This window comes from Rhinatrema bivittatum, chromosome 3 (genome assembly GCF_901001135.1).
Source record: "Rhinatrema bivittatum chromosome 3, aRhiBiv1.1, whole genome shotgun sequence".
NCBI lineage: Eukaryota > Metazoa > Chordata > Amphibia > Gymnophiona > Rhinatrematidae > Rhinatrema > Rhinatrema bivittatum.
Genome location: NC_042617.1, coordinates 515,380,100 through 515,400,324, shown reverse-complemented (window position 1 = coordinate 515,400,324; position 20,225 = coordinate 515,380,100). Strand labels below are relative to the sequence as shown.

General features: G+C 45.4%; 1 protein-coding gene across 3 annotated transcripts in view; it reads right to left on the bottom strand.

The window, feature by feature from the left end:
• PTK2B (protein tyrosine kinase 2 beta) overlaps positions 1–20,225 on the bottom strand; it is a 330,459-nt gene that overhangs the window by 95,828 nt on the left and 214,406 nt on the right. For all 3 annotated transcript variants that reach the window (XM_029596207.1, XM_029596208.1, XM_029596209.1), the window contains exons 11-14: positions 19,803–19,920; positions 19,012–19,051; positions 5,130–5,173; positions 3,553–3,606 (exon numbers count right to left, since the gene is read on the bottom strand). In XM_029596207.1, coding sequence (XP_029452067.1) covers positions 3,553–3,606; positions 5,130–5,173; positions 19,012–19,051; positions 19,803–19,920 — 256 coding nt within the window. The remainder of the gene's footprint in view (positions 1–3,552; positions 3,607–5,129; positions 5,174–19,011; positions 19,052–19,802; positions 19,921–20,225) is intronic.

The following is a 20,225-nucleotide window of genomic DNA, read 5'->3' as shown; positions in this document are numbered from 1 at the left end:
AATAGGTATCGAACAGTGCTCCCAAATAAACCAGCTGTTGGGTGGGCTCCAAGTAGCTTTTCTGCACGTTGATTATCCAGGCGAGCGACGTAACATGAGTCACACCCTCTGAATGGCTTTTCCGCATTCCTCCCAGGACTTTGCACGAATCAACCAGTCGTCCAGATACGGATGGACTAAGATCCCATGCTTGCGAAGAAAAGCTGCCACTACCACCATACCCTTGGTGAAAGTTCGAGGAGCTGTTGCCATAACGAAAGGAAAAGCTCGAAACTGGAAATGGTGTCCCAACACCTTGAAGCGCAGAAACTGCTGGTGGATGGGCTGGATCGGAATATGAAGATACGCCTCCGTGAGATCCAGAGACGCCAGAAACTCCCCTTTGGGAACTGCCGCCAGGACTGTCCACAGGGTCTCCATCCGGAAGTGTGAAACTCGAAGACAACGGTTCACCTTCTGCAGGTCGAGGATGGGGCGAAAGGTGCCTTCTTTCTTGGGAACCACGAAGTACACCTGAGTACCGGCCCCGGCCCTGCTCTGTGACCGGCATTGGGACAATGACTTCCAGCTCGATCAGACGATGCAGGGTGTCCCGCACTGCCTCTTGCTTGCTGAGTGAGGTCACGCAGGACTCCACAAACACCTCCTGAATGGGACGAGAGAATTCTAGAGTGTAGCCCTCTCTGATCACCTCCAAAACCCAATGGTCCGAGGTAATCATTGCCCATTCCGTGTAAAAGCTGGATAATCTGCCTCCGACAGCTCCGACGACGGAATGGGTACTCGTGGCTTCATTGGGAAGACTTACTGCCTCCTGCCCCAAGGTGTCCAGAGTTCCTTCCGGCTCAGCGGCCACCACGAAAGGACTGCTGGTGCCCAGGAGTCTACTTAGGCGAGGATGGGGTGGAATATATGCTGGATCGAAAACGATAGGAATCCCGAAATTGAGTCCTAGCAGGAAAAACCTTTGTGGTGGATCTTCTATCTTCTAACAACCTGTTGCCTTTGGACTCAGCGAGCAGCTTCACCAATTGATCGAGGTCCTCCCCGAACAGAAGCTGACCTTTGAAAGGGAGGTTACAAATCTGCGATTTAGAGGATAAATCTGCTGACCAATTTTGTAGCCAGAGGAGTCGGCGTGCCGCCACTACTGAAACCATGCTGCAAGCCGAGGTCCGCACCAAGTCGTACAGTGCATCTGCCACATATGCGATACCCGCCTCCAAGCGGGCACTATGTACGGCACCATCACTGCTGGTCCCAGCCCTGGACTCTTCAATCCAGCATAGACTTGCCCTCTGCATCAGGCTAGCGCAAATCGCAGCCCGAAGTTTCAAAGCTGACACTTCAAAGACTCGATTCAACTGGATCTCCAGCTTGTGGTCCTGCATGTCCTTCAAGGCGGCAGCCCCCGCCACCGGTCTTCTTTGTTACTGCCGATACCGCTGCGTCCACATTCAGAACATTCAGTAGATCTGAAACATCCGTCGAAAGCGGGTACAGCTCTTCCCACCTTTAGTCCCGCATCCGGAGAATCCCATGCACGGGTCTCCAGCTTCTGTACCTTCTTAGGCATCAGGAAAGACGTAGTTGGCCCACGTATGCCATCGAGGACCGGGTTAACCCCTTCATTATCTGATTCTTCTTGCGAAACCTTAAGGCCTAGGACCTCCAACACCTGGGGAACCACGCTAGGATCATCACCTTCCATGGACGGAAGATCCTCTCCATCTGTATCCGCCGGATTGATATCCCCCAGATCAGGAATCTGATCCGGAGCCGGAACCATTTCTGGAGCTGTCGCTGCTCCTGACCATGGGGTTGGGTCCAGGGGCCTCTGGGACCCATCTCCTATCAAGCTGGACAGCTGTTCCTCGGTCTCACTCTCTTAACTGAGGGCTCCAAGAGTAAGGCGGCTAACCAGAACTTTTACGCACCGCCTGTTTCCTAGCTAAGGCGGCCTGGTGTATTTAGTAAGAAAAACTCCGGGGAAAACCCCTCCCGGTCCCCCTCCCCCTCCATGGGGCCCAGATCCGCCAAGTCAGCAGCCCTCACCAAGACATCCGCACACACTGGGGCCAAAATGGGAGGGGGATCCTCCTCCAGCGAACCGCGGCCAAAAGCTCCTCCCCCCCGGGGAGGGGACACCGGACCCGACAATCCCTTCATCCCCGAGGCATAGCATGGACAGAGGGAGGTAGAATCCAGGACATACCCGTGTGTCCCACAGGCGCGGTAGACAGAAGATTTGGATCGGGAACCCATCAATAACCGTGCAGCCGCGCAGTGTAGCCGGGAACACACTGCCGAATGCAGGAAAAATAAGTGCCACTACCGCACAGCCATGCGGTCTGCAAGCTGAGTGGGGGGAAGGGCCACAATGAAAAAGTGCACGCTGCCGAAAGCTTGAGGAAAAAAATTCAGCAGGCCGGCCGTCTAACACTGCCACGTTGTTGCTCGCGCCAGCAGCGAAATCGCTGAAAGGCACTTATCTCCGCCCTCCTAAAGCCACCCGGAGCCCCAGGAGCTGAAAGAAATGAAAGAAAATGAGGCTGCCTGACTCCCCGATCAGCCGCAAGGTGCAGACTCCTTACCTCAGCTGGAGGAAACTGAAAGCAAAAAGTTAAAGCTCTTTTTTTTTTTTTTTAAATTAAACTTTATGGAGTCCTCACAGAGGAGTTGAGGGAGCAGCTTCAGAGCAGCCTTGGAGGGGAAAAACCAAGCGCCCCTGGCTGCCACCCCACGTGAGAGAGTGGGCGAGACACAGACAGGGGTACCCAACCCCCCGGACGCCCGGCTTCGACTGAGGGATGGCCCACGAAGGTGCCTAACTACTCAGGAAGCACACGAGACGAAAAAATTAAGAAAAAATCGAACTAAACTTTAAAAATCTAACTAAGACTGCATGTGCATCTTTTCCACCGCTGGAGTCAGAGAAATACTGAGGGACTGCAGGTGACACTCATATATATATGGCAGTGCCCAAAGTTTTGCTCTCTGACTCCACCTGCTGGTAGGGATACACAACCCACTTCTCTGTACTGATCCCGGTACGGACTGGGTACACCGTTTTCTCTTAGTAACTGCATAAAGGGCACTTTACACTCAAAATGACTTTAGCAGGAAATGCTAAACAGTAAAAATCAGCATTATTGTGGCATATCAACTATATTCCAAACTACATATACAGAACGTACTTTTTTATTTTAGCACAGTACCACACTACTGCAGCTATTTTGTTATACATGTATTCCATTTCCAAATATTCCAAAACGTCACTTGTAGTAAACTGATCCAGAAACCGCAAACCAAATCCATCTAGGCTATTAATGGGCTCATATTTACAAACTAATACCAGAGGATCAGTTTAAAGATAAGGGGAAATCTCTGCTACTTTCCTTCCTACCTCCCCTGGGATTGAGAAGCTGTCTACTGCAGGCACAAGTGTCTGACTATGGAATGATACTGGCGACTCATTTCACTTATAGAGTAGCCTATGTCTGATTCTTGTACAATCGTTTTACTAAAATCATTAGAAGCCTCAGTCCTTACTTGCAGATCTGGGTCCTAAAGATTCATCTGGGATTTCAGCATAAATGTCAGAATCTGAAAAACAAGCAATTGATTTTTATTTGTATTCAGAATAAAATCAGAAATAATGACGGTACAACTTTGATATTCCCATGGCAGGGGCAACTGTAAAAGCCAGTTGCCTCCCTCGCCTTTCTCCAGGCAAAACTGTGTGTGGGGATCAATAGAGCGTCTACTTTTACCCAGGCAAAAAGGAGGTAAGTTTGGGATAGAGTTAGGTCAGGGAAGGCAACCACATACATAGTTTTTGCCTTTTTAAAATAAATGAGCATAGAAAAAGCAGGTACATATCTGTGTGTACTGTTTCCAAAACAGCTTTCAAAGGGAAAGAATGAACTGCAAAGCCCGTGGGCCAAACAACTTGTGGACACTGCACTGTAAGTTGGTTTGAAACTTGCCCCATAGATGGCATTTGTAATTGAACCAAACACATTTACTTCATGTATAACTAGAGTCTCAAAAACATCTACTGTGCTTGCTTGTGGGCTATCATAGTACAGGAAACACCCTCCATTAAATATAATGCAGATTTCCATATCTGGTAAGATTTTGCAATCCCAAAAAGGCCTATTCTGTGGACCAGAGCATCCCACTGGAGTGTCAATTAAGCAGAGTCCTCCTAAACCAATCATGTTCCTATGTGCTCTTATAAGGCTGGCTAGTTTATATGGATAATGTGAACCCCAGAAATGGAGGCCTCCACAAGATTGACAAGTTCTGTTAACCAGAATTCAGGTTTACTCCTAGGATGGTTTTCCTTTGCTGTGAACTCCCACTCCTCCCAAAACAGTCTTGTCCAGGTGCCCAAGTACCCCCCCTGTTGGAATGACAACTAGAAGGGCACAACTTCCAAGGCATACCCTCAGCACCACTAGAAGGCCAAAAGAGGCTGCCACTGTAGTGGCAACCATCTTCCCTCCCTCTACAGGCATGAGCACATCACTTCCACAGCACACGCAGATTTTTCTCACATTTATTTTGCCATCTGTATTTCTCCCATCCCATATACATGCCTGGGTAAAACATATGCCCTTGCTGGTCAGAAGGACTTAATGGAAGTCTCCTCCGACTCTTATCTTCAGAACTAGTCTTTTGGTTGGCCGATCTTGCAGCAGCCATCTCTCATCCCTTCTCAGGATTATGCATGTCACTTCCATGCCATGCCCAATCCCAGCTAATCCTATAAGACAGGAGACCCAAACTTGAGCTTCTCATGCCACAGTGCTGTGGCCTGAGCCATGGGGCAGGTCCGAGACTATTTTTTTTTTTTTTTATTAAAGAAACTAGTAGAACCTCTCTCTGATGAAGTTGGAAGAGTTCAAAAAGGTGGTAGTCCCATAAACATCCATTGGGATTTTCACTGGGGAAAATCTTAAATAAGACTAACACATTGCAATCATGCCCTGGATTCTATTTGGGTTATTTAATATTGCATCTACTATACTAAAAATTATTTGGTAAGTTTGTCAAAGCAATAACAAGAGCTTTATAAGTTGAACATGTCCATGTACACTTGTCTTTCAAAGAGCAGAACTCACCTACACTACTCTCTTCAGTCATCCGGGATCTTCTGTCTGTTTCCCTGTGGAATATGAGAAATAATTAAGACAGAAGATGCATATTATCATCATTTTATTTCAGTAAGCAATGCAGTCTTGCTAAATCTCTATCAGAGGTAGTCCCTTCTGAATTAACCTTAGACCCTCCCTGGTATGGTACCAGCTACAGGTTAGATATCATATTTAGAATGTGACATACTGGTGTACAACAAATCAATAATCAACACTGTAACCATAATATGCTTCAACGATCTAATAATTACCAAATTCAAACTTAAAAAAACACAAAATATTATTGCAAAATGCAAACAGAGGTTCATAGAACCCACAAATAGCTCAAAAAAGAGCATTAATAAAATATCATGACGACAAGTAGGGGTGTTCTTCAATAAAACTTTTGGTTTGTTTCATTTTGTTTTCCCCCTTTTTCCTTTCTTTTGGTTTAGTTAGGCTTTTTTTTCGTTCTAAAAGATTTTGGGGTAAATTTTCAAACCACCGCGCGAGTGCATCCATGTGTGCGCGCTTCTCGGCGTGCAGACATGGACACGTGATTTTATAACATGCGCGCAGGCACACGCATGTTACAAAATCAGGTGTCGGCACGTGCAAGGGGGTGCACAATTGTGCACCTTGCGCGTGCCGAGCCCGTGCCGCCTTCCCCCATTCCCTTCCCCCCCACCCTACCTTCCCTTCCCTCCCCCGCCCTTTCCCCCCTACCTTTTTCTTTTCTTTTATTGCAAAACTTACTTCAGCCCTGGGGCTGAAGTAAGTTCGCGCGTTGGCCAACTGCCGGCATGCGATCCCTGGCACAGCGGCCATTTGCCGCTGTGCCGGGAGCCTCTGACCCCCACCTCGCCTCACCCCCTGGACCACCCCGCCCCTTTATGCAAGCCCCGGGACTTACAGGCGTCCCGGGGCTTTACACGCGTCGCCGGGCCTTTTGAAAATAGGCCCGGCGCGCGTAACCTTTTGAAAATCTGGCCCTTTTTGTTTAGTGTGCACTATTTTCAATTTAATGCGCACTATTTGAGTTTAGTGCACACTATTTCAGTTGTAATAGTGTGCACTAACAGTGTGCTCTAAATGAAAAAAGTTTTTTTTTTAATTTTGTGAATTTTTTTTTTTTTTTTATCATTACAGTTTGGAAACATAAAATGAAATAGGCACCATCACTGACATTACTCATATCATTAAAAATAAAAACACATCCCTAATGGCAAAACAGATAAGGCTCACATTAGAACCTAAAAGTTGATCAGAAAATAATATCAATGGAATAAATACTGTAATAATGTAAATTCAGAAACTGACTATAGAACACAGAGTTTGATCTAATCTTGACTCTTACTGCATCACATATAGCATCGCTCAGATTTACTGATTCACTCAGTATTGAAACTAGACTCACTCCCATGGACTAATGCCATGTTAAAAGTTTATAATCCCAGTAGACACTAAAATAATCTCAGCGAGGAAACTCAGGAACGTTCTTTCTCAATTGATGCACCAGAGCTGTGGAACAGCTTTTTTCATAACATGTGGCTAACCGACTGTTTGAAATCTTTTAAGGCCTTATTGAAAACATTTTTATTTAAACAGCTTTCATCAATTTTTTATCTTAACTTTTAGATATGACAGCAGTGGCAATGATTCTACTTTTATCTGATTTTTATTTTGACTTTTAGATTATTTTATTAGTTTTTTTATGATTGATTTTTAGATATCATTAACAAAATGATACTAGGAAGGCCAGGATTATAATCTTTAAAATGTTACGTGAATGTCACTATTATCCATATATCCATGTCTATTTCTGTATGATTTGATTATGAGTGTTGCAAATGTAAATCGCTTAGAGCCTCAGCAGTTAGGCAATAAATAAATACATAAATAAATAGTGGTTAGTAAAAAGCAGGCTCAAATGACCATAGAAACAGAATGCTTTCCAGTAAAAAAAACAAACAAACTGCAGAACAAGATAATATAATCATGGAAAGTTTCAAAGGACCTTGATCTATTTTATAGGCACTAATAGCACTTAGCTGGATCTTTTGCCCTAGTGACTATAAGGTGCATATCATACTATGTTACTACACTCGTTATTAAAAGTTACATAACACTTTCATATGTCCTATAATGGATAGTACTTTAACTGATGGTCAGCAGAAGCAAACAGGACTCTTTTCTAGTTATTCAGCTACTAAATCATTTCAATCCCTAGTGCCGTAAGGGCATCACATTATTATCATCATTTATTGAATTTGATATGCCACTTATAGAAAACAAAACCAAGTGGTTTACAATATAAAACAAACATATTATACAAATTAAAAACAAAACAAATACAATATAACAACTAAAACTTATAAAATGTTATGAAGAAACCGCAAAGAAAGGAAACATTTCCACACCTCAGAAAAGGCCTTGCTATTGAAATAAGTCCAACTTCACTGAGGCATCTCATTAGCAAAAGCTTGCCTAAAAACCATGCCATTAGAGTCTTTCTAAACATGAGGTAGATACACTCCAAGAGAATGTCCAAAGGTAGGGCATGCCAGAGATAGGGTGCTTAGTAACTAAATGCAGTCTGTCGAGTTTGTTCTAATCTGATAACTGACAGTAGAAGAATCAGATTAGAACAAAATTGGCAGACTCTTTAGGAAGACTCTAAATGCATGTTTTATTTAGGCAGACCTTTAATAAAGGAAAATTTGTTCTTACCTACTAATTTTAGTTCCTGGAATACCACAGATCAGTCCAGACAAGTGGATTTTGCATCCCTACCAGCAGATGGAGGCAGAGAATAAAAACTTTTCAGGCACTGCTACATAACCAAGAATGCTACCTGCAGTCCCTCAGAATTGACCTGTACCCAAGCCAAGAAAGAAACAACTTTCACATTAACTGTAAACCCCCCCCCCCCCCATCCAGAGTGAGCAGAGAAGTAATGGCTGATCCCCTTGAACTGGGAGCCCTCAAATCCAGGGTAAAACCTGAAAAAGTCAACCTATACACAATCTGTACCTTCTGCATTATATACGTACTGAATCAATAGTGATCTTTCCAAAATCAGGGGATGGGTTTCTGGATTAATTAGTGGTATTCCAGGAATGAAAACTAGCAGGTAAGAACCAATTTTCCTTTCCTGTTCATACCCCAGATCAGTCCAGACAAGCAAGATGTACCCAAGCTCCCTATAGAGGGCAGGAACCCGAAAAACCTGCTCGTAATACACTCTCCCCAAACACAGCCTCCTCTGAAGCATGTACATCTAATCTGTAATGCTTGGTAAAAATGTGAAGCGAGGACCATGTCACTGCCCTATAGATCTCCTGTGATGATAGCAACTGACACTCCACCCAAGAGGCAGCCTGCACCCTTTACACAGAGAGGCTGAAAAAATAGTCTCCTTTAACCATCATGCAATGATGACCTTAGACACTTTGCTTCCTTTCTTTGCTCCATTGAAAAAGACAAACAAATGTTCTGAACGACGAACTCTGTTAGTGACTTTAAGATACTGTAACAGAGTCCAATGCACATTCAATAAGTGAAACTCTCGTGCATGTGGCGATTCAGATGGTTAATATGGAACGAGGAAATGACCTTCAATGAGAAAAAAGGCTCTGTATGCAGCGACACAGTGTTGTCTGTTATTTGCAAGAAAGGCTCTCAACATGACAATGCCTGCCACTCCGAAATCCGCCTGGCCGAACAAATTGCCACCAAAAAGACAGACTTCTAGGTGAGATCCTTTAAAAACACCCTTCGCAAAGGTTCAAAGGGAGAGCTACAACATAATCTGTAATGTTTTGGCCATGTAATCGGTAAATTTTTCTCGAATCCAATTAAATTATATTATAAAATGGCTCCCCACCTCAATATTAATAACTCAAATAAAGTACTCTAATCACTTGAGGTACACTGCAAAAATAGCAGAATATAACGTAATTTCTTCCCTTACCCACAAAATTTGAAAGAAAACACCGACAGAGAGTGGTATCAGACTCTTATATGGTGTATCCAATCTCATGGGCTCTTGCCCTCTACAGGGCTACAACCCCTCTCTTGATTCAAACACCAGTTGTTATCACCTCATTTACCAACTCTCCGAAGGTGAAATTTTCATTTTATTGTATTTATAAGTGCAAAAAATGCCTCTCTTGCTTCACCAGTGCCCTTATTTATTAAAAACTATAATCTAATCTCCCGTTTAACCCTTAAAAAATCATGTTTTGTGTAATTTAGCTCATTAGGCTATACTATGTTTGTACTTATCTTTATGCTATGATCCGCCCTCCAGCCAGCCCAGTCGGCGCCGCCCCGTCCAGGGACCAAGCCCCGCCGACCTCGGATCGCAGCCCCGAGCCCCGGAATCGCCGTCCACGTGGGACCTTCAGCCGGCCTACTCCCCGCTGCCACCAATCAGCAGCCCTAATTGAGAGACCAGCCCAACCCGGAACTGCACCCGACCCGAATCACCGTAGAAGGACCGCCCACTCTGGGTGCCCCACATCCGGCACAGAAAGACAGTTTAAAGGAGCAAGCAACCCCCTGGCGTCTCGCGCCAGGCGTCTCGCGCCGAAGGAGCGCGACTAAGGGGCTTGCCCCTTAGTGTGCCCCTTTGTGGGACAACTTTGTGACATTATCCTCCCTGTCGCACCCCACTGCCCTCACCCGCCCCTTCACCCCTACTCTAAATACCTCCCACCTACTAGACCCGCCCTCTCCCTTAACCCCTACCCATTACCGCTCTGCAACCCTCCAAAACCTGTATATGCTTGATCCAGATATGTAGGTTTATAACCAACGCTACGTGTTTCCTTCATACCAATTGTATACAGAAAGCCTTGTAAGTGCCTACCCCACCTGTTCAATCCTTACTGTATAAACCCCCCCCTAATGCTTCTCACTTGCAGTGTCCTATGTATACAAGAAAAGACCCCACTGCAAATACACTCTCCAGTAAATGTACCGCACCAAGTTATATGTAACTGCATAACTCCTCCATCCTGCCTCTAACTCCCACCCTCTTCCCTCTGTGTGGATTTACAGCAGCCCACCATACTGTTTCTTCTTTCCCTGCTCCCACCCTACCTTCAATCCGACATGTGCCACTACACTATTCCCATTATCCACCACCCCACCCTACGCAAAACCACCCTTTCCCAAACCTATCCTGGCAACCACCAGAAATCCTTAATCCCTATCTTGATCACACCCCTCACACAACTCCTAGGCCTAGCAACTCTTGCCATTTCATTATTCAACTCCCAATCTATCCTTAAAAAAGCGCCTATCCTCTACGACATCCTCTCTGACAACAGCCTAGACCTATGCGCCATCACGGAAACCTGGCTAAAAGACACAGACCAGGTTTTCCTAAACCAACTCCCACAACAAACCTATGATATCTTCTCTATCCCAAGACATAAAAAAAAGAGGCGGTGGTTTACTCCTAGCAGCTAAAAAACATCTTAACCTAAAACTCCAACCTTCCCAACCCCCCCACAAACTAGAAATAGGACTCTTCAAATCTACCACCCTACAGGTATGTCTCATCTATGCCCCCCCCGGCATACTTGACCACGACCCATCCCCCCTCATAGAATTTATCGTTGACAACCTTAAACCCGATAGCCCAGCCATTATACTTGGCGACTTCAATCTCCACGTAGACGCCAGCCCGATCACTTCCTCATGTGAAACCTTATTGATCACCCTCAAAGCTCTAGGTTATAGACAGCTCATCACTACACCCACACACAGAGCTGGTCATACCCTTGACCTCCTTTTCGTTAACTCCTACATCTCAGCATCCAACACCCCCTCCACCACCCCCATCCCTTGGTCAGACCACTTCATTGTCAATGCCTCCCTCTCTACCAGCATCACTACCAACACATCACTATCACAGAATAAAACCATATCCTTTCGCAAAACATGCCCCTCAGAGAAGCTCGCCCTTGCACTTGAAAAAGCAACCAAGAACCTTGACCTCTCCAATCCAGATGCAGCCTTGCAATCATGGAACAACATCACATCCACTATAGCTGACGAACTCTGTCCAATTGTACACAAAGAAATCCCACTATCAACAAGAGAAAAACAACCCTGGTATACCAACCAGTTAAAGAAGGCAAAGCAGGACCTCAGATCCAAGGAACGCATCTGGCGCAGACAACCCTCTCCTACTCACAAAGCTATATACAAACAGACCCTGCACAACTACCGCCAAGCCACCCTCCAAGCCAAACGTGACTTCTACTCTTCCAAAATTCATTGCTACCAATTCAACCCCAAAGCCCTTTTCTCCTATGTTGCTGATCTTACTAAATCCCCCACTCCCATCTCCCACGAAGGAAACACCGACACAAAATGTGAAGAAATCGCAAGGTATTTCCAGACCAAAATCAACAGCATTCTTCAACGCCTCCCCTCCAAACCCTCCCCCATACCTCCCCTCACCAATAATACCAAGCACCTCCTCGAATCCCTTGAACACACCTCCACCCTAGAGATAGAATCTATCCTAAAAAAGATGAGACCGGCCTCTCACATAGCAGACTCAATCCCCTCTAAATTCCTCCTCTCCATACCCACTACCACTGCTAAACCCATAGCAAACATAATCAACTGCTCACTAACCTCTGGTAAAGTCCCAGACCCCCTCAAACTAGCTGTAGTCAAACCCCTCCTAAAAAAACCTACTCTTGATCCTACAACCCCAGCAAACTACAGACCCATCTCCAACCTCCCCCTCATATCCAAGATCCTCGAGAAGGTAGTCAACATCCAACTCACTGACTTCCTTGAGGACCACAATATCCTACACCCTTCGCAATTCGGCTTCCGTAAAGGTCGTAATACTGAAAATCTCCTTTTAGCCATCACTGACACTCTCCTCATCGGCATGGACCAGGGGAAATCCTACCTCCTGGCCATCCTAGACATCTCTGCGGCCTTTGACACTGTTAACCACCAAATCCTACTTTCCAGGTTGGCAGAAATAGGCGTCACTGGCACTGCCCTATCTTGGTTCTCCTCCTACCTTAACCACAGGGAATACGCTGTACAAATCAATCAAAGTACCTCTTCACATATCCCACTCACACAAGGCGTTCCCCAAGGATCCTCCCTCTCTTCCACACTTTTCAACATCTATCTTCTCCCCCTCTGCCAACTTCTCTCCGACCTAGGGCTGACTTTCTTCCTGTATGCTGATGATGTTCAAATCATCATCCCCATTCAAACAACACTCAAGGCATCCCTTCAATACTGGGAATCCTGCCTCTCCACCATCAACTCCCTTTTGGCCAACCTCCACCTGGCACTCAATGCAGATAAAACTGAAATCCTCGTCATCACCAATCAACCAGAGCACACTTCCTGCCCCACTGCTCCCACCCCTACTATAACCCACTCACCTACATCTAATGTAAGAGACCTAGGAATCCTACTTGATCAACACCTCAATTTCAAGCCACACATCAAGTCCCTAATAAAAGGAGGCTTCTACAAACTTCACATTCTTAAAAAACTGAAACCACTCCTTCATGCACATGACTTCCGTTTAGTTCTGCAGTCCACTATCCTCTCCAAACTAGATTACTGCAATTCCCTCCTGTTAGGCCTCCCTACTTCCACGATCAAACCCCTACAAATCCTTCAAAATGCGATGGCAAGAATCACCACCAATACCCGTAAGACTGAACACATAACCCCCATCCTAAAAGACCTGCACTGGCTTCCCATACCATACCGCATTAAATATAAAACCCTCACCATCCTGCACAACGCCCTTCATAAAAACAACCCCGCCTGGCTTAAAAACATGCCTCACTTCCGTACCTCTAACCGTCCTACTAGAAATGCCCTCGCAGGCACCCTACACACCCCACCTCTCAAAACCGCACACCTCTCCAACACGAGAGAAAGAGCGTTTACCATAGCTGGCCCCACCCTTTGGAACTCACTTCCCCATTACCTTCGACTTGAGCCCTCCTTACAGTCTTTCAAAAAAGGCATCAAGACCTGGCTGTTCAGGCAAGCCTACCCAGAAGCCAATCAAACCTAGCCCACTCCCTACCCCTTCCATCACCGTCCTCCCCCCCTTCACCCCCCAGCCTCCCCTTACCTCCCTAGCCCACCCTCCCTGCCCCCCTATCTCCCCCTCCCACCTCTTCCTTCTTCTTCCGCCTCCCTCTCCCCCCTCCCCCTTCAATCAATTAATCATACAACTGATCTATTGTAAATGAATACTTCGCCTTAATTTATAATTTTAAAACAGTTACAATTATGTTCCTTTTATTATATTTATCAAGTTGTTTGTTCCTCTCTCTCCTTCTGCCCTATTCTTTCTTGCTGCTCTTCCCCTGCCCACCTCTCACCTTTTTCTTGCCTGCTCCCCTTCTCCCCTACCCTTGTTCATTGTATTTTCTACCTGCTTCAGTTTTTTGTAAACCGGCATGATATGCCCTATGAATGTCGGTATATTAAAAGTTAAATAAATAAATAAAGATTTTATTGATGGAATTTCTAAAAATGCATTTGTTCATAGATCATAACTGTCTGTTGGGTTTGTAAATTCTCAATAGAGAACATTACCAAATTGAACTGGGATTGTGTAGTAAGTTGTGAATCATTGATAACATTTTATATGACATACGGAACGGTATTGGAAGCCAATGCAAATGGTACAGAATTGGTGTGATGTGATCTCTTCTTGATACATTATATAACATTCGTGCAGTTGCATTTTGTACAAGCTGCAACGGTTGAAGTGTAGAAGATGGTAAGCCAAGATATAGAGAGTTACAGTAATCTAACAGAGTAAGAATCAGTGCTTGAGTTACAAGACGAAAGTCTTTTGGAAGTAATAGCAGTTTAAGTTTCTTCAACATGTGAATTTTAAAAAATGATTTTTTTTTTTACTATTTCTAAGATGTTCTTGGTTAAACAATCTTGAGTCTATGATCATTCCTAAGTTTTTTGCGTGGAATTTAATGGGAATATGTTGTTTTTCGAATAAGAAGGATTGAGGTGGTTGATGAATTGACTCTGGAACTGTAGATAGATAAACTAGTTTTGTTTTAGATGTATTTAGTTTTAATCTATTATGTGACAACCAAGCGAGTTGTAGGCCAGGCCCTTCTCCAATTTCTGTTGCAGAAAGGCCAGGATCTGAGGAATATTCACCTGCAATGGCTCTAGCCCTTCCTCAAAGTTTGTGGACTCAAATGCTCTCCACACTCGAACATAAGCAAGCAAAGTTGACGGCTTCCTAGCCTGAAGTAAAGTAATGATAACCAGCTCTGAATAACCCTTCAACCAAAACCACCTCATCTGAAAAATCAAGCCATGAGACAAAAGCGATCAGCCTGATCCGAGAATATGGACCCTTGACACAGTAACCCCAACAGGTGAGCCAACCTGATGGGAACATTTATTGTGAGTTGAATGAAATCTGCAAACTAAGGATGACGTGGCCACTCTGGCACCATGAGAACTACCCTTCCTGAGTGTTTCTCTATATGCCTCAACACTCGACCAACAAAAGGCCATGGCAGGAACACATACAGCAGGATTTCTTATGGCCACAGCTGAACCAGTGCGTCTATTCCTTCCAAGCTGACCTCCCGCCTGTGGCTGAACCGCACCGCCTTAGCATTGCTTCATGAAGCCATCAATTCAGCTGTGGATTGCCCCACCTGGGTCAAGGCCTCTGCAGACAATTCCCACTCCCCGGGATCCAAATGCTGCCTGCTGAGGTAATCTGCCTGTACATTGTCTACCCCAGCTATGGGAGATGCCGCTATCCCAGACAGAAACTGCTCTGCCCAGGCAAACAGTGCCTGAGCCTCCTGAGCCACGCGTGATTCTTCAACCTGCCCTGGCAACTGATATAACCCGTCATCACATTGTCTGAGAACACTCACTATCTGACCGTGCACCTACTGCAGGAAATGACAATGCTCTTCGCACTGCCCTTGTTTCCAATCAACTGATAGACCAGGACTTTTCTATTGTTGACCAAAGACCTTGGCCGTCCGCACTTGAACGACCTCCCCCCAACCCTTGAGGTTGGTATCGGTGGTCACCACTACCAGTCTGGAGTCTCCTGCTCCACCCCTTTTTCCAAAACGAGTTATAAAAGCTATCACAAAAGATTGGATCTGGAGTTTCCCTGTAGCGACAAGGGGCAATGAAATGCCTCCAATAGTGGATTTCATGTGAACAAAAACACCCTCCATAGAGGATGCATGAATGGAAATGCCCATGGCATGAGTTCCAACGTAGACTCCACAGAACCCAGGACCTGCAAATAATTCCAAGCACTGGGCACTACTAGCTGCAGTAGCCGAACCACCTGTACCTGCAGCTTCGTAATCCTGAGGTAAAAAAAACACTTTGCTGAGATGGGTATTGAACCTCTCGCCCAGATATTCCAATCACTCGGATGGAACTAGGTGACTCTGTGCTAGATTTATTATCCAGCTCAGTGCTTGCAATATCTCCATGACCCGCTGAATTGATACCGCCCCATTTTCAACTTCACCTGGATGATCCAGTCGAGCATATAAGGATGGACCAAAATCCTCTCTTTTCTAAGAGCTGTTGCCATCACAACTATCACCTTCATAAATGCTCGTGGCGCCGTCGCTAACCTGAAAGGAAGGGCTTGAAACAGGAAATGCTGCCCTAACACCAAGAACCGTCGAAACCTCTGATGCTTTCAGCATATGACAACGTAGAGATATGCTTCCATTAAATCTATGGACATGAGAAACTCTCCTTTTGAGAATCGCCATTACCATCCTCAATGTCTCCATACAGAAACATGGAACATGCAGCGCTGCATTGACTTTCTGGAGATCCAAAATTGGACGAAAAGTGCCCTCCTTTATAGGCACCACAAAGAAAACAGAGTATCTTCCTTGTCCTAGCTCTTCCAGCGGCACTGATACAATTGCGACTAGCCAATGCTGCTGCAATGTATCCCAAATCACGTCCCATTTGACACAGGATAGGCAATGGGACACTAGGAAGGCATCTGTGTGCAGTCGAGAAAATTAAGTCTAGCCATCTCTTATAACCTCCAGGACCCATTGGTCTGATGTTATCTTGGTCCACTCCTCATAAAAAAGAGCTAGTTTCCCTCTGACGGCCTCCACAGAAGAATGGACCACCCTGATCATGTTGTGAGATTTACCTCCTCCAGCCCCCTGACCGGAGCTATCTCAGGTTGTTTACCGGCTGCCCCAAAAGGACTGCTGCCTTCCTGAGCTCTGCTTCCCTGCAAACAAGGTAGCTTTGTTGGGATGAAATCTCTGAAGCTTGAAGGTTTTCTTGCCGCTCTTCCCTTTGATCCCCCCCAAATGCTTCATCAGCTGCTCCAGATCTTCCCCGAACAACAGTTTTCCTTTAAAGGAAAGATTACATAGCTGCAACTTGGACCAGCCATCCGCCAACCAATTAGGAGTCTCCGTGCTGCTACCGCCAAAACTATGCTCCAGGCAGATGTCCAGACCAAATCATACAGCACATCTGCCACATAAGCCACTCCGGCTTCCAACTCGGCCACCTCTCTGGAACTGGCTGTCAGGGTGGCACCCATGTCTTGCGCCTTCTGCACCTAACGGAGACAGGCTCTCTGCATAAGGCTACAACAGATCGCCGCTCGAAGATTTAGAGTCGAGACCTCAAACATCCTCTTCAAATGAATTTCCAACTTTCAATCCTAGGCAAACTTCAGTGTGGCCAAACTCGCCACAGAATGGCCATCGTCTTGGCACCGCCAACACCAAAGCATCCACCTTGGATAAAATCAACAGCTCCAAAGTATCCTTCACCAAAGGATATAGCTACTTTGATTCCTGCCTCTGGAATATCCCACTCCTGGCTCACCAATTTCTTCGCCTTTTTTGACAAAGGAAAGGCCTTTAGCGGTCCCCAAAGATCATCCAGGATGGTCTTTGGATCCACTCCTTCATTATCAGATTGCTCCTGGAACATTTTAATCCAATGTTCTTCCAGAATCTGGTGGATAAGCAGTTTCACTCCCTCTTTGCAGAACAGGTGGACCCACCCTAGGGTCCTCTCCTCCTGTGACCAGGACATCCTCACGATCATCTGCAACCTTGTTGTCATCTGGGTCGACATCCATGGGTCTGTCCCCTGGATCATCCCTGGATCACCACCCAGATCATCGAGCGGGTCATCAGAAACATCTGAATCCATAGTCATCTCAAGCTGCCGGTCCAGGCCCAGCCAGTGGAGCATGCCTACAACCCTCTGGCTGAGGCTATCTTATATCTCTTCAAGATCTCCTGAGGTGTCAGGCCTAGACGCTGCTTACCTCCTGCTCCTTGTTTGGCCAGATAAGCCTTGTGCAAGACCAAAATAAATCCTGTGGGGAAATCCTCCACATCACTGCTCTTGTCACCTGACAAGGCCTGATCAGGCTCCTCTTCCTGTTCATGATCCCCCAGTGAACTAATGGAAAGAGCGGGGGAGGGGAATCCTTGGACACCATGGGAACTGGCTGCTTCTTACTGTGTGTCCCTCTTTTGCCAGATGCAATTTCAGCCTCCCCAGGAGTATCTCTGACAGGCCTATGTGACTGGGTGACTCTCCTGCCACGTGACGTTCCCGCAGAGGTTCCCCTCCCCTCCAGCGGCACATTCATGGCAAAGCATGGAGAATTAAGCTGCTTGCGCCAAACTCCACAGGCCTGACAATTCTTCCCGCGCTCTGAGGTCAGGGTCATTACTGCCGTGCATGTGGCGCGCCGCAGGTCTCACAACCACGTGGAGGAGCCCAGGGGATTAGTGGCAAGAATCACCTCTCCCGAGCAGACCCGGACCCCAGAGTGCCAAGATAAAAATCGTGGCTTCCTGAGTCCTTCTGCCCCAATGCCCGATGTCCCTGAACAGCCCAACACAACTGTGCTACTGCAAGCTTTTTTTTTTTTTTTTTTTTTTTTTAAAGAAACAGCCCCAGTCAGCCCAAACGCAGCCATAAGCATAATAAAAGGGTTACTTTCCTGCTATTACCAGCTATAGGTGAGGGCAAGAAAGCTTCAGGCAGACTGAGGGAACCAGGACCCCTGGCTTTCAGTCCCCTGGGTGTTGCTGGCTAAAGCAGCTCAGGGATCACCAATCCCCTGCTCGCCCAGCTTGACCTGAGGGATGGCTCATTAAGATCACTTTCACATTGTTAACACTATCATTTACTATACAAATCACATTTAATCGGACTCAATCTTGTAACCTTGTAAATAAGTTGCTGGAAGTTAAATCCCCCTCTTCTCACCTCCAACTCCCAGTTATTTATTTCCCTGTTTTATTGTAACTGTCACTCTCCTTACAATGCTCTTGTTACAATTGTTTGAGTTATCTCTTATCTTGCACACTTTGTTAAATGTAAACCGGTTTGATGTGATCCATGTCATGAAAGCCGGTATAGTAAAAATAATAAATAAATAAAATAAGATGCCTTACACCTCAGGGAGTACGCATTCTAGATCTTCTCCCTCTTCTTTTTTTTTTTTTTGTCAGACTGCAGGTTTGCATCTCTACCAACTGCTGGAGACAGAAAAGTACTGAGGGACTGCAGGTGGCTCTCTCTGTTATGAAGCAGTGCCTGAAAAGCTTTTATTCTCTGCCTCCATCTGCTGGCAGGGAGACTGATCTGGGGCATGAACAGGAACAAGATAATTCCAGGAAGTTAGACTCCTTTAATTTATTTTACTTTCACAATATGATTTGAACAGAGGACTGCCACTGAGGTTGGAAATGATTAGTCATTTGAATTAGTCCCTGTGGCGAGAAGACATGTGCAATCTTTACAGAGCTCTTACTGAGTTGGGAGCTGGGGAAGACTAATCCTCTTGCCATTTTCTGAAAAGAAAAGAGAGACACAAAGAGCTTTACTGCTGTGTGGTGCCATTTGCATTGTGACCATTCAAAACTAATCATAACAGATCTATTTGGATGGCACGCTTCAGAGGCATACAAAAGTCTGGTTGAGCAGTTAAATCAAAGGACAAGGAATAGTCCTAGCTATAGTCCTGGCTCTGTCTCTGATTGTGTGCGACTTCAGGTAAATCACTTTAACTTTCTGTGCCTAGGTTTACCAAAGATGAACTGGGTAACAAAAGCAAACTGTTACTGATTCATCTCCATCTTATAAAGAACTTAGAAGAACAAACACATATGCTGCCTTCTCTGGAATAGATGTGATGGAATACGGAGCTCTTAGCACTGCTTCACTGCACAAACTGCCTTTGCAGGGGAGGACAGGAGTAGTAGGCCCTTCTCTCTACATGCCAGCTGATTGACTGCAGTTATCAGTGAAGTGCTCTTCCACACAGATTCAGTACTAAGGAAGGGATCTTTCTGTTCATCCTCAACATGCAGATCTGCAGTAGAAAAAGAGTGCAGACTGCAACAATAGATGGAGACTTCTAATGCAGTAATATTTCAGTTTGATCTGGCATCTAACCACGCCTTTTCCCCTCTGAACCTCGGGCAGCAGATCAAATGCCATGTACTGAAAAGCTAGAAGGTACAAACCAAGAATACCTCTTTCAGTGACTACAGCTGTAATGCCTACAGAAGCTTCTAGAAGCAGGTCATTCAGACTTCTCACCTTTATTGGAACGGACAATCAGAGAGATTTCAGATTCATTCTGCAACCTGCAGTAACCATCTATCAGATCCGCCATATTTTCAGCAACAGCCAAGCAGGATGTTTTAATAGCTAAAGGCTTAAAAAAAAATCAATTACGTCATAAATTTATTATAGTGTAAAGGGCAATGCAACACACCTCAGACACATCTTGAGGCTAAAAATCTAGTGATCCAAGAGGAATTATAACTACAAGAATGTTGTACATTGTCTCACTTCTATTATAATAGTGATCATTTTTACAAACTTCCTGGGATTTCAAACTGTTGGAAGTCACAGTAGACGTTTAATCTGGCCACTGCAAAATGTATTTCACATCTGTTTTCCAGGTTTATCCTCAGCGACCAAGGCCATATAAGAAAATTGGTTCTTACCTGCTAATTT